The following is a 14,253-nucleotide window of genomic DNA, read 5'->3' on the forward strand; positions in this document are numbered from 1 at the left end:
TATATATAATACGTTTGCCAATTGATGCACTTATGGTGCCGCATGTGCTATATAGCACACAGCCACCTCACCAGACAGCATGTTCTCTCCACAGACTGTTGCCGCATCCCAACCCGATGACGAAGCCAACACAGACTCCGAGGCAATCCTCGCGGCCGCCGTCGTTGCCATGGCAACCAGCGGAGCACTTATGAAAGACGCTCAGTGGGCCCTACACAACGCCGAAGCGGAGAACAAACAAGAGCGCCTGCAGGTATGAGTGTACCAACACTTGATCGTTTGAGAGAGAGAAGCACAGAACGGGTTGTTTGTGACCTAGGCGTGCCGGGGAGAGTGTTATATGCTGAGACATGCAGCTACAGTGTATGTTTGTAGATGAACTGTGTGTATGTTATACGTGTATGTATGTATGTGTGTGTGTGTGTGTGTGTATTCATGAACTTCACTTACTTTTCGCTTGGTATAGGATGCGGCACGCACTGTGCAGATGGCACTGAAGGAGATCATGAACCAACTACCAGGACAGAAGGGACTCAACGAGGCTCTCCGGTCTGTGCGGGAGGTAAGATGGACAAGCAAGATGTAGATCAGCATAGATATACATATATATATATGTATATATATATATATATATATATATGTATATATGTATATATATGTAGATATAAATATATATATATATATGTATGTATGTAGATATATATATGTATATATATATATATATGTATTAGTATTTGTATTTGTATTTATATTTATATTTGTATTTGTTTATATATATATATATATAGTATAGACTATAAATACGGATATACTATTCTATTATGCTTTTCTCTACAACCATTGAGTACGCTGGGATCCTACCTCTAGCATCCCATCAACTCCATACCCGTGTGCACCACACCCACCTGGTGAATAGTATCCTCAACCCTATTTACATATAGCTCGTATCTATTTATAGCCGCTCCTTTCTATTTATAGCCACTCCTTTCCATCTATAGCCCCAATACCTACCTCCAACTACTGCCTCCTTTCCTATCAGGCCCATGCCCGTCTCAGCGACGGACGCCTCCTCCACTCCCACTCTGCGGAACAACTCGCCAGCAACGGCAGCAGAGACCATGACGCACTCCGCACTCAACTGGGCAAAGCATGTGCGGCACTCACAGCAGCCACAAGCACACTGTGCAACGCACGCAGCTCACCTAAGCAACTGGCGGACACCAGTGCTGTCTATGCCAAGGCGGTCGATGGGCTGGTACTTGCCGGAGAGGTGTGTATATATAAATATGTATATATATGTTTATATGTATATATGTATGTGTATGTATGTATATGTATGTGTATATGAATATGTCTATATGTACATATCAAAAGGTGTAAGTTCTGTCAACTGCCGGTTATTTATACGTGTATGCTAGTACATATACACGATTGGTTGCTTACACACACTCGTGTACTCACCGAGATGTAAAAAAAAACTCTAAACTCCGAAAATCGTTTTTGTTTCTTAAACGCATCACAGTCTCTTTCTTTGGCCAAGTCCAACCTCACGAAAGCTCTATAAATCAGTATTTGAAAACCGCAGTCCCCACCGCACACTCAACCCTAAATCCTACATCCCTACGCCCTACACCCTACAGGCCCTTTCCCTAGGCAACAGCGATCTCACAGACGCTCAACGCGCCGAGTTGGTCACTCTGATGGTCAGTGTGACAGCCTCGTGTGCTGACATGCTCATGGCCGCCAAACAGGTGTCAGGCGCACCACAGGACACCAACGGACGAGGGTCACTCCTGACAGCGTCACGAGAGGTCCAGGATGCACTCAGTAACTTGCTGTCGTGCACGTCGTCTACTAGTCCGGGTAAGGTGGAGGGTTGTGGGTGTATGCAGGCGTGTGTGGTTCTGGACGCATGGGCTTAATATGCATGGATGTGTGTATATGCAAGTGTGATTTTAGGTGTATATGTTTGTGTATGGCCAGGTAAAATCTGGGGCGCATGAGCGTGTGTGAGGATACGTGTGGATATATATATATGGGTATGGAAATGGATAAGGATATGGATATATGAATATTAATATATTTATATATATATATCATTTGGTACAAGCAAATGTAGCGTGTCTATCGGTGCATCTGTGTAGACGTGGTACGTGTATGATAGCCTGAGTTTGCATACGTAGACACCACAATGCTCTCGAGAGGTACTATCCACTTACGACTGCACAGTATCAACTACCTAAAGGTCGCTGATAGTAACACCCCTCCAAGTAGGTATAGTCTTTAGTCCTCCTTATAAGTAGAGGGCAGCCCTACCAACCCCGACCACGTAGCACCTACTAGAGGAACCTTAAACCCTAAATCCTAAACCCTACTGGAGTGCATGTAACCACACTCAACCGTACACAGTCGGACATCAAAGAAAGGTTGTTGTATGTGAATGTGCACAAACATAATCAGCGTACATGTGTAAGCACTAACCGAATACTGCGTTGCTATGCTCTACTGTACACACCACACAGGTGTTGCCGACGCGTCTGCCGCCTCTAACAAGGCCAGGGAACTTGTCCACACCCTTGCCCAGGATGGTACCAAGGTACGCTCACATACCTCTTATGAAGTAATATGTATGTGTATACATGTGTATGTAATGGTATTTATGTGTATGTATTTTTATGTATTTGTATGTACGTATATGTATGTGCATGTATGTGTATGTATGGTAGTTCACATACTATGTATGAAGTGATATGTATGTATCACTATTACAAGCAATTGCGCAGCTCTATTCATCTCCGTCTATTGAGGTATTGTGCCCAGTTTAACCTACGAGGCCATCGACAGTTTTGTATTGTACATATGTGCCGTTCATACATCGTCATATTCCTCCAAATACATATATGTATATATACATATATATCTATATATATATATATCTATATATATGTATATATATATATATATATGTATGTATGTATATGTATGTATATGTATGTATGTGTGTATATATGTATGTGTATATGTGTATGTGTATATATATAAATATATATATACGCATACACATACACATACACTTACACATACATATACACATTAGCCTGACACGGTTATGTACATACACAATATATATATATATATGTGTGTGTGTGTGTGTGTGTGTGTGTATGCATACACAAACACATACACATACACACCCACTCACGTCTATGCATATCCCTTTCCACTTCCTCCACCCCCAGGGTCTCGAGCCCACTCTCGTCAACATGACGTACTTCGACTGTCTTGCCATTGCAGGCGACAAAGCCCGTGCTATCGCGCGTGCAGCTGAGAACACTAACACGTGTGCACTGCAGGCTGATGCACTGACCATGGGCACTGAGGCTAAGGCCATAGCCATGGACACGGTGGATCTGATTGAGGCCGCTCATCATGCAGGTGTGTGGGTGTGGGTGTCTGTGTGTCTGTGTGTAGGTGTGGGTGGGTATGTGTGTGTGTGTGTGTGCGTGTGTCTCTGTGTCTCTGTGTCTCTGTGTGTGTGGGGGTGGGTGAGTGTGTGTGTGTGTGGGCGTGTGTTGCAGATGTAACTGTACCTGTGAATGGGTTGTTTAGGAATATAGCTTTGTTGGTTCTGAGATGCTGAGGAGTGCGTCGTCCCACATTATAACATCTGTTGAGTATGTCTGCCGGAGGTATAGAGATCAACATAGAGACATGGGGTTTAGGGTTTTAGGTATCGTATTCTTAGTCATATAGAAATAGAAATCGTGGTGGACCTTGAGAATTAGATATCATGTGTTGCACGCTTCACTTATTGAGCACTGCCGTTGATATAGATACAAGGGGTCTTTGCTCCGCTAAGTTCGGTAGTTTCATTGTACGTCTCTTTGTTCTTGTTGAGTTTAGGGTTTAAAGTTCCCAACTCCACGCCCTTTGGGTATTAATCCATAGACGTTAATGCGTCATCATACTAAGTGCATCATCACACATAGTCTGCTCTCATCACCCGTTTGCTGTGCCCACGTATCCCATCCCTGCTCTCCTACTGGCATGTTTGCTTATTCCGTCACATACTCGCTTATTCCGTCACCACATTCCCCCATCCCGCAGCCTACCTCGTGGCTGTGTCCGACAGTGCGAGTAAGCCGGCAGAGAGCGGGTGCATTGACGCCAGCCAGATCAGTGCGTCGCATCAGCAGATACGCGAGAGCTGTGCCAAGCTGCAGGTAAGGGACGTGTGTGTGTTGTAAGGATTGCACCTGGAAAGTGATAGGGTGAACATGAAACCCTAGAACCCTAAAACCCTAAAACCCAACCCCTGTAGCCATAAAACACACACGCACAGACAGTAAACCCCAAGACGCTAACGCTCTCTCGCTAGTATACTCACACGTACGTTCCCACCCACACAATCCCCAGAGTGAATACATGCACACACTTACTGCCTCTCGCTCTCTCTCTCATACACACACACACACACACACATTTTCACTCTTTCTCATACACACTCATACTCTCACAAACACATAAAAACCCTAAAACCCTAAACAAACATCTACCAGAGTATCGACAGCGACCAACAGGGCATTCTCGAGGCTGTGACGGTTATTGCAAAGCACACGAGCTCTCTGTGTGCTGCATGCAAAGTGGCCTCAGCCAAGACACACAACCCCATTGCCAAGCAGAACTTCATCTCACTAGCCAGGGGTATTGCCAGCACCACCGGGGCACTGGTAAAGGTATGGTTATATGTATTTAAAGGCGGATGGTTGGAGTGTGTATGGATCTATATATATATATATATATATATATATATATATAAGTGTGTAGTAGGTACTATATATATATATATATATATACATACATATATATATATATATGTATATGTATGTATACGTATACGTATATGTATGTGTATGTGTGCATGTATATGTGTGCGTACATGTGTAAACATATTCATACACTTCGAGATGTGTAGTCCCATTGCCCAGAATATCTTCATTCCAGTGGTCAAAGAATCTACGGGCACCTCCAGAGTGTTTGTTTAGGCCTATCGGATTTTGAACATTCGTATATTATTGTATGTGTGTATAAATAAGTTACTTTCGTATATGTATACCTACGTGTCCTTTATCATAAACGTATGCAAACTACTTTCTTATATAAATACTCGCAGGACTCTTTTTAACTTTTTTTGACTTTGGTTAAATTTTTTTAACTCTTTTTAATTTTCATGTACTTGCAACCTGCAGGACATCAAGGCGCTTGCGGCTGAGTCGTCTGATGAGAACCGAGCGAAGGTGGGCGAAGGTATCAAGCCATTGCTGCACTCAGTGGAGCAGTTGGAGACACTCTCTGGTAGGTAACCGATGGGAAGTACTGTGTGAGGCTATAGGGTACAGCTCTATTGTGCGAGAGATTATAGTACGTTTAGTATTCGGCTGGTGCACTGATGATTCAGATAGACTGTACTAATAGTGTTCGCAATATGGGCACTCGTATGTAGGCGTATACACCCTACGCTTACATCCACAGCATCGCCCCAGTCTGCGACAACTATTTGAAACATAACAAGCAAAACAAGCACTCCACTCCATGCATACCTTGAAACTACATCCACAGCCTCACCCGAGTTAACGACAACTATTTAGGACACTACAAGCAATACAAGCACTTCACTCACCATATACACTAAACGCCTATATAAACAGCCTCGCCCGAGTTTGCGACAATCCCTGCGATTATTGCACCCGAGGCTCGGGCTAAGCAAGAGCCAATCCTCAGCAGCAGCATGGAGTGTGCACAGTCTTCAGACTATCTGCTAGACAGCGTATGCATGATGGTAGAAGGCGATCTACGCAACGAGACGAACAGTATGTGTGTGTCTGTAGATATATGTATACATATTTGTATGTATAAATATATATATATAATATGTATATATATATATATACATATATAGGTATGAATATGTATATGTATATGTATGTTTTTATTGCATCATGTATGCATATGTGTATAGGTACCTACATGTATGTGTGTTATACATGTAGTTTGTTTAGCCTACAAGTCGTATGCGTGTATTTACTGTGTATCTGAGATATGAATACGTGCATGTTCCTTGTGTGTACATGAGTGTATGTACGCGTATATGGCTTCTCCACAGTAGTGTGTGTTCAAGCGTTTGGGTTTAACACAAAGGTTGACTGTCTTCTGAAGACGATGTGAACTGTGAGGGTAGTAACCACATCACCAGCAAATGCATATGTTTTATGCGCAGATGAACTTAGTTTTGCACGTGTACTCTGACGCTCATGCAGATAGCCAGTAGTCAAACTACGAGTACGGCACTATCCCTGCAGGCACTGCTAAGCAGGTATATATATATATATATATGGGTGTATGTGTGTATAGGTGTATGTGTATGTGTATGTGTATGTAAGTATGTATATACATGTGTGTGGGTGTGTGTGTGTGTGTGTGTGTGTATGCATGTGTGTATATGTGTATGTATGTATGTATGTATGTGTATATGATACTCTGTGGCACAATCTTGCACTCACGACAGGGCCTTTTACCTAACACTCACTCCCACCCACAGCTAAGACACTGTCTGCGCAAACAAAAGGACTCAATGACGCCCTTAAACACCTTCTGGCGGCCTTAAACGACAATGCACCTGGACGCAAACAGTGCGACGATGCCATTGAGACACTCAAACAGGTCAACAACGACATCGACCAGGCATTGCTAGCTTGTTCTCTCGGCAGTCTCAAGACCAGACAGGACAACGATCTACAAGGTAGGGTGACTGTAGGAGTGTGCAGTATGAAGAGTATGTGATTGGCTGGCGGCTGTGTAAGTATGCCTTTGCTTTGGTTTCCAAAGTAATATTTTGAATGTATATATATATATATATATATATATATATATATATATGTATATGTATATATAGGTATATATGTATGTATGTATGTATGTGTATGCATATATATACTTATATACTTATATACCTATACGTATATATATGTATGTGCCAGAGTAACATTAAGCCTTTTGTTTAGACAAATACGTTATCGAACGGTTTTAGGATTCAGAGAACCTCCAAAACCCTAAAACTCAAAAACTCAACGATCTGCTCACATCGCTCGCACACACTTACCTACCTTCCTAGTATATCTCACCTTACTTTCCCACAACACAGGTTTCAACGAAGGCATGCTCACAACATGTCAGGACATCACGTCCAGTATGGATGCTGTGCTTAGTGCGTGCAAGGGAGAGCCTCAGAAGTTGGGTGCCAATGTCTCCGAGTTTGCTGGTATGTTCGGGACTTGTGGCATGCAGCCCTTAGAACACCATTCGAATGCTCCATTGTACAGATAAACAAACGCATAACCGCATATCTCAGCATGCTCACGCGTGCACGCACACGCACACGCACAAGGCGAAACCCTAAACCTCGAAACCTCGAAAACCCCAAAAATTTAAAACCTCAAACCACTAAAACCCTATACCTCTAAAACCCAAACCCCTCACAGAGTTATTCCTACCGTTAGTATCCAATGCCGCGGGTGCTGCGAGTAAGCTGGCGAAGCGTAACAAACAGCAGAGCCTCTTGGAACAGAGCAAAGTAGTTGCGCAGAGTTCCCTCGCACTGACTATTGCCGCCCGGGCCGCCGGAGGTACGTTGTATGTGTATGGATCTGTGGGTGTGGACACGCGTGCAGTTGTAGGTAGCCACAGCTGGATGTATATTTAATATGTATACGAACTGTAAGTACAAATTTATATACATATATATATATATATATATATATATATTATGTAAAAAGTGTAAGTGCTGGTCTATGTAATTCTAGGTAGGCGTATGCGTATGTGTTTGCGTATATATTTGTATGTGCTCATGAGACCAACCCATCAGCCGGGCGTGCTAAAACAGAGTGCACGGACACTGAAGTTGTTTAAGTACTGGAGTGTGTCAAAGTTGTATTACTAAGTTTTAATGCGTTAGTATTAAGTTTTGATTCTATTTTATTATACTATGTTAAGATTTATCTATGTTTTAATATTTCATTTTAGTATGTTTTTAGTGACCATTTAAGTGATATGTTTATTAAGTTTCCTACCTACCCCACACCTACAGGTGATCGACGAGATACCAAAGCCCACGCCACAGTTGACAACGCAGCAGTGCAATTTCAATTAGACATCTCCGCATTCTGTCGTAAATTGGAGGCCGATACTGGTCAGTCTACGTGTCGCACTTAATATGAATATATATATATATATATATGTGTGTGTGTGTGTGTGTGTGTACATATATATATATATATGTATGTATGTATGTATGTATGTACCTCTCACGTGTAAGGATCTTGTTTGAATACTGCATTAGTGTTTACATTAGTACACAGATTACGGACGTCAATATAAAGTGTCATATCATAGCTTTTATATTCACATAAATACATATCGTATTGAAGGGAAAACACCCCATTTGTCTTCAAATATTAATGTCTTAAAACATGCCTATACCCTTCCATTCAGGCGCACCATTCCTGTACTATACTAGAAGTATTGTATAATATATTTTACAGTATTTGTAGTCTATATATAGTGTACGACAAGTAGTATAGTATAAGTAATGTATAACATAGTCTATATGTAACCTATATGTAGTCTATAAGCAATCTATGTGTAGTCTATATGTAGTAACATAGTCTATATGTAGTATACATCATTCATATACGACATATGTATATATATATAGTATACATCATTCACATACTACATATGTATATACCACATACGACCAACTAATGGGCTGTACTACACCCACAGGTGAAGCGGGTGCCATGAGTGCTATAGTGGCCAGCCTACAACGCTCTATTCAAGCACTCGGCTTGCCCGCAGAAGGCGCAGATGGCACTGACGACGACGATGAGAGCGCGTCTGCCATTGTAGTTAACTTGCAGCAGGTAGGTATCCATGAATCCGTATATGGAAATATCCTTATATGGACATGTGCACATGGGGTTGTGGTTGCGTGTGGTGTGCTTGCAGCAGGTAGGTATCCATGCATGAGTGTGTACCCTTATATGGACATGTGCACATGGGGTTGTGGTTGCGTGTGGTGTCCTTGCAGCAGGTAGGTATCAACACATGAGTGTGAATCCTTATATGGATATGCGCACATGGGGTTATGTTTTGGTGAGGGAGAAATTATTTCTATGACGAGTAAGTGAGTATGTGCATGTGTGATCACGCAATAGTAATAGTACGGTGTCGGTTCATACGCTCTATAGTGGTTACGTTTGCACACGACAGGGTTTAAGGTTTAAACAATGTTATGGTTATGAGTATCGCGGGTTTGTGTGTTGGTGAATGTATGAAGATGCTGTATTAGAACACTCAAGCCAGTGTGATATATAACTCCTTGCGTCCTCGATGTGAAACCCTAAACGTATATCCCAACCCATCAACTACTTTCACTCCTCAAACTGGGCTCAAACCCCCGACGTCGTGGCTTGTATAGGCCCTTCTATAAATAGAACACCAAGCAGATTACCAGCAGTCTTCCTATCATACTCTCTGCGTACTCAAAAATCTTATCACACTGAACTCCTAAGTCCTAACTCCATCCATGCTTCTATAAATAGAACACCAAGCAGATTGCCAGCAGTCTACCTACCATACTCTCTGCGTAATCAAAATCTTATCACACTGAACTCCTAAGTTTTAACTCCATCCATGCTTTTAAAAATAGAGCACCAAGCAGATTACCAGCAGTCTACCTACCATACTCTCTGCGTAATCAAAATCTTATCACACTGAACTCCCAAGTCCTAACTCCATCCATGCTTCTATAAATAGAACACCAAGCAGATTGCCAGCAGTCTACCTACCGTGCTCTCTGCTAACCCTGCGGAGCTCAAGGATCCCATGCGCACACTCGCGGCACAGTACAACGAACTCTCGACACTCACCAAACAACTGGCTGAGAAGACCGGCTCAGGCGAGAATGACGATGCTGGTAAGGCTAAATGTTTACATGTACATGTATACGTTTATATGTATAGAAATGTGTATGTGTTGGTGTAACAAGTGTATAAGTACATTCACATGTATCTGTTCTTATGTATAGCAACGTATATATATATATATATATGTTTGTTGCTATAACGCAAAGACGATGATACCGGTAAGTCTATATGTACATACACATGTATCTCTCCACCCTTATAAGAAACCCCTAAACCCTCTCGCCTACCATACCCCTCGCCCTGTTCATTTATAGATGTCCTGAAGTCCAGTGTGACGCAATTAGGACAGTCTCTGGTGGGTCTAGCTAACAGTGGAAAGAACTTACAGGCCAATCCGTCGGACTTTGAGGCGCGCCAGCAACTCGCGCGGTCAACTGCAGGCGTTAGCGATAGCGTAGGAAACGTTTTTGGAGGTAGGTAACTTGTGTGTGTGTGTGCGGGCTAGGTGTATATGTATACAGTATCTGTTTTCACCATTATACTTATATTTGTGTGTGTATGTGTGTGGTTATGTTTGTCTGTTTGTTCCGCGTGTGCGTGCACAGGTTGTTTGTATACTGTGCGCGTGTGTACTAATACTATTCTTCATCGTGTTTAATACACACTCTCGCTTTACTTCTTAGTCGTACATGTACACTGGTGCGGTCCTATATGCGCGTGCTATCCGTATGGGTCTAGGGCAATCTCAGCTAGAAATTATGGAATGACTCAAAGTGAGGGCAATTACCACTAGAATCCTATCTTATCTTACCCCTGCACTACCCTGAAACGCTACACTACACTTAATGTATGCGCATCGCCCCAGTGCCTCTGCCATATACATATGCACCACCACTTTCCTCGTTACCATCACTACCCCTGCCTTCTGGCCCAACCCTAAAACCCTAAAACCCTATCCCACCGCTCTTGTCCATCCCTCCAGCCCTGCAAGCCAGCTCACGAGGGTTCATTGCCTGTGAAACCTCTTCGCGTACCATTGACGGTGTAGTGGCTGAGTTGGGTACAACCGCTATGTTCGCACGCGCAGGCGCACTCAACGCAGACAACGCCGACGATTCATTTGCCGCACACAGTGAAGGTGTGTGGTATGAGTGCAGGGGGAGTGTGAGTGTATGTAGGTGTGTGTGTGTGGTAGGGTGTGTCGTATGAGTGTAGGTAGAATAAGTGTGATCCGAGGACTTGTTTGCGGGAGATAGTGAAGGTGTTATATCTTGCATAGTTGTCGGTTAATACAGGCTATCGTAGTTGTACGATATATGTTTATATATGTATAGTATATTTATATATTTATATATATATATGTGTGTGTGTGTGTGTGTTATATATATATATATATATATATATATATGTGTGTGTGTATGTATATGTATATGTATATGTATGTATGTATGTGTATGTATGGGTATATGGGTATATGTGTATATGATATATATATATATATATATTCTCTAGTCAACTACGCCAAACAACGTTGTATTGACGCTGGTTCTTCTCATGCACAGGTATTGCTGCTGCTAACGAACGCCTGTCCGAAGCTGCCAAGCACATGGCCGTCTCAGCAGGTATGTGTGCATAGAATGAATGCATTAGCAACACTGTGTGCCTTCTGTGGGCAATGGGTCGTGAAGGATACATTACCTTAAAAGGAAGGGTTTTAGGTTTTATATACTGTATATGAAGACAGTTGTTGTGTGTGTTCATAGAGAGTCATTGTGCAGCAATAGTCGTTGTGGCTTGCTGTGCGGGTGTCTGTGCATATGTTTCTGTGTATTGGTATGGTCTCTGTACGTTCTTTTATAGCGTTCTTACGAATTTGTACAGCGTTCCTACGGTTTCATATAGCATTCATACATCTGTATAGCCTTGGTACGTATCCATACAATCGTATTTACTTCTTACTGTCTGATAGCGGTATCGTATTACTTATTTCCACACGTGTTAAAGTAATCTTACTTCTGCATACACACATGTGTGTGTACCTATAAGAGTATACTATTGCTTATTTCCACACGTGTTAAAGTAATCTTACTTCTGCATACACACATGTGTGTGAACCTATAAGAGTATACTATTGCTTGTTTCCACACGTGTTAAAGTAATCTTTCTTCTACATACACACATGTGTGTGTACCTATAAAAGTATACTATTGCTTATTTCCACGGCTGTTAAACTAATCTTACATCTACATAGGCACAGGTTAGTTTACTTAAAAGGGTATGCCATTGCTTATTTCCACGCCTGTTAAACTAATCTTACTTCTGCATACACTCATGTTCGTCTACTTAGAAGGGTCGCAGGGGCAGCTGGGTGATGCTGCGAAGGAGTGTGTGGTATCGTATCAGGCCGTGGCACAAGAGTCGAAGCTGGCAGCCATGGCCATTGGATCACAGGTACACAACAGATGCATACGCATAGGAACCATGCAATAGTTGGTTTATGTTATATGTTGTGTATGAAACATGAAGCAATTGGTCTATGTTGTATGAGTATATGTATGTGGGTGTATGTGTATATGAAATATTCAGCAGTTGGTATATGTTATGTGTATATATATGTGGGTGTATGGATGTACCATATCCGAGATGTGTGCTTGTATTGAACATGTAATTACTGTTGTATGCATATGTATATATATATATACCAGGGCATATGGGATATGCATGGCAGCCCAAGGCCATGGTACAGTAGTTGTAACGAGGATACTGATCTAGTTGACGTTTAAAGGCTATTTCACTCTCTAGTTGTTGGTATATACTTATGAAACTCCTAAGTATAAATACTTCTGGAACTAATGTGGTTTGTGCTCATGATACTGTTGAAATTTACACTCAACTGCTGTTAAACTCTCTAGTTGTAGGTGTGCCCTGATGTGCTTTATGCGCAAATGCTGTTAAACTCTCTAGTCGTTGGTATGTTGTGTGATCACCCTGAGTACATCCAGTGATCCCTCCGCCTTCAACACACCACAGATACGTCCACGGTTATCATTCGTACGATCTACGATCGTGTATACTCTGGCACGATGATACCATATTCCAAGGCGCAGGCTGTCAAACCCCTAAAACCCTGAACCAGTAAAGCCCTACAACCCTAAACCCTAAACCCCTCAGGATCGAGGCGCTCAGGAGTTGCTGGTCAACGGCGCGGGTGATCTAGGCCGTGCCATGCAGAAGCTCATTAGCGCTACTGTGGCGGCGGTAGGTAAAACGTCCGACAACGATGCCACACAGACACTCACGGATGAGACCAAGGAACTGGAAGCGGCTATGAACGCGTACAAGGACACCATCAAGGTGTGTGGGATATACGTATTACGTATATGACTGTGTGGAATAGTATGTGTTACGCGTATGTGTTGTATGTTAATTGGTAGTCTTGGTTGGTATGGCTCACTGCTGGAAGTAGTTGACCTCGTTCACCTACCGAAATTGGTGCCTTGCGTTTTTTTTCAGTCTGCTGGTTTACTACACAAGGGTGTATATATATGAGTCATTTAGCCGTAGCGTCAACTGCGCTTATAGTCATTCATGTCTGTGGCCATGACAGTCCACATGCTCCATCCAGATCTCAAATCGGAAATCTGAAATACCAACCCTGTCATCTGTTTGTATGACACAACTACAGCAGAGATGCTAATCATATCATTCGTTTGTAATAAGTTACCACAACCGAAGTACTAGCATTCTCATCCGTGTATATCACCTCATTGCTACAGAGTGTTGATGATGAGGCTATGCGGGGTGTTCGCTCGACCGAAAGTGCCGCTGAGGCTATTCGCAACGAGCTGGCCATCTTAGATATGGGTATGACTCTGAATACATTTCTAGACTTTTCTAGGGCTTTACGGTTTAGGTTTTCGTGCCCAACCCCTAAAACAAATATTCAGGATAGTGGTATAGGCTTCGAGATTTAGGTCAACAAATTGGAAATGAACCAGTTCATGGTCCGGTTTATCTCTGGTTAGGTGCATATGCTAATGTTTTACCTAAGTTTATCTCTGGTTAGGTGCATATGCTAATGCTTTACAATAGTTTATCTCTGGTTGGGTCCATATGGTAATGCTCTACCTTAGTTTGTCTCTGGTTAGGTGCATATGCTAATACTTTACCTAAGTTTATCTCTGGTTAGGTGCGTATGCTGATGGTTCACCTGAGTTTATCTCTGTTTAGTGTAAATCCTAACGCTTTACCTTAGTTTATCTATGGTTGA

At 42.3% G+C, this 14,253-nt stretch overlaps 1 protein-coding gene across 1 annotated transcript; it reads left to right on the plus strand.

The window, feature by feature from the left end:
- Positions 1-79: 79 nt before the first annotated feature.
- On the plus strand, positions 80-14,049 carry SARC_04713 (hypothetical protein; the record flags this gene model as incomplete). Its single annotated transcript, XM_014301437.1, has 23 exons — positions 80-253; positions 467-562; positions 1,040-1,270; positions 1,641-1,863; positions 2,523-2,596; positions 3,240-3,435; positions 4,108-4,223; positions 4,560-4,736; positions 5,250-5,355; positions 5,709-5,870; positions 6,599-6,799; positions 7,202-7,318; positions 7,539-7,682; positions 8,144-8,245; positions 8,842-8,978; positions 9,874-10,033; positions 10,298-10,456; positions 10,966-11,121; positions 11,546-11,605; positions 12,331-12,434; positions 13,155-13,337; positions 13,760-13,847; positions 14,009-14,049. The coding sequence occupies 23 exons, from the start codon at positions 80-82 to the stop codon at positions 14,047-14,049; spliced, it is 3,207 nt and encodes a 1,068-aa protein (XP_014156912.1).
- Between the last annotated feature and the right edge of the window lie 204 nt (positions 14,050-14,253).

The sequence above is a fragment of the Sphaeroforma arctica genome, assembly GCF_001186125.1.
Source record: "Sphaeroforma arctica JP610 unplaced genomic scaffold supercont1.276, whole genome shotgun sequence".
Classification (NCBI taxonomy): Eukaryota; class Ichthyosporea; order Ichthyophonida; genus Sphaeroforma; species Sphaeroforma arctica.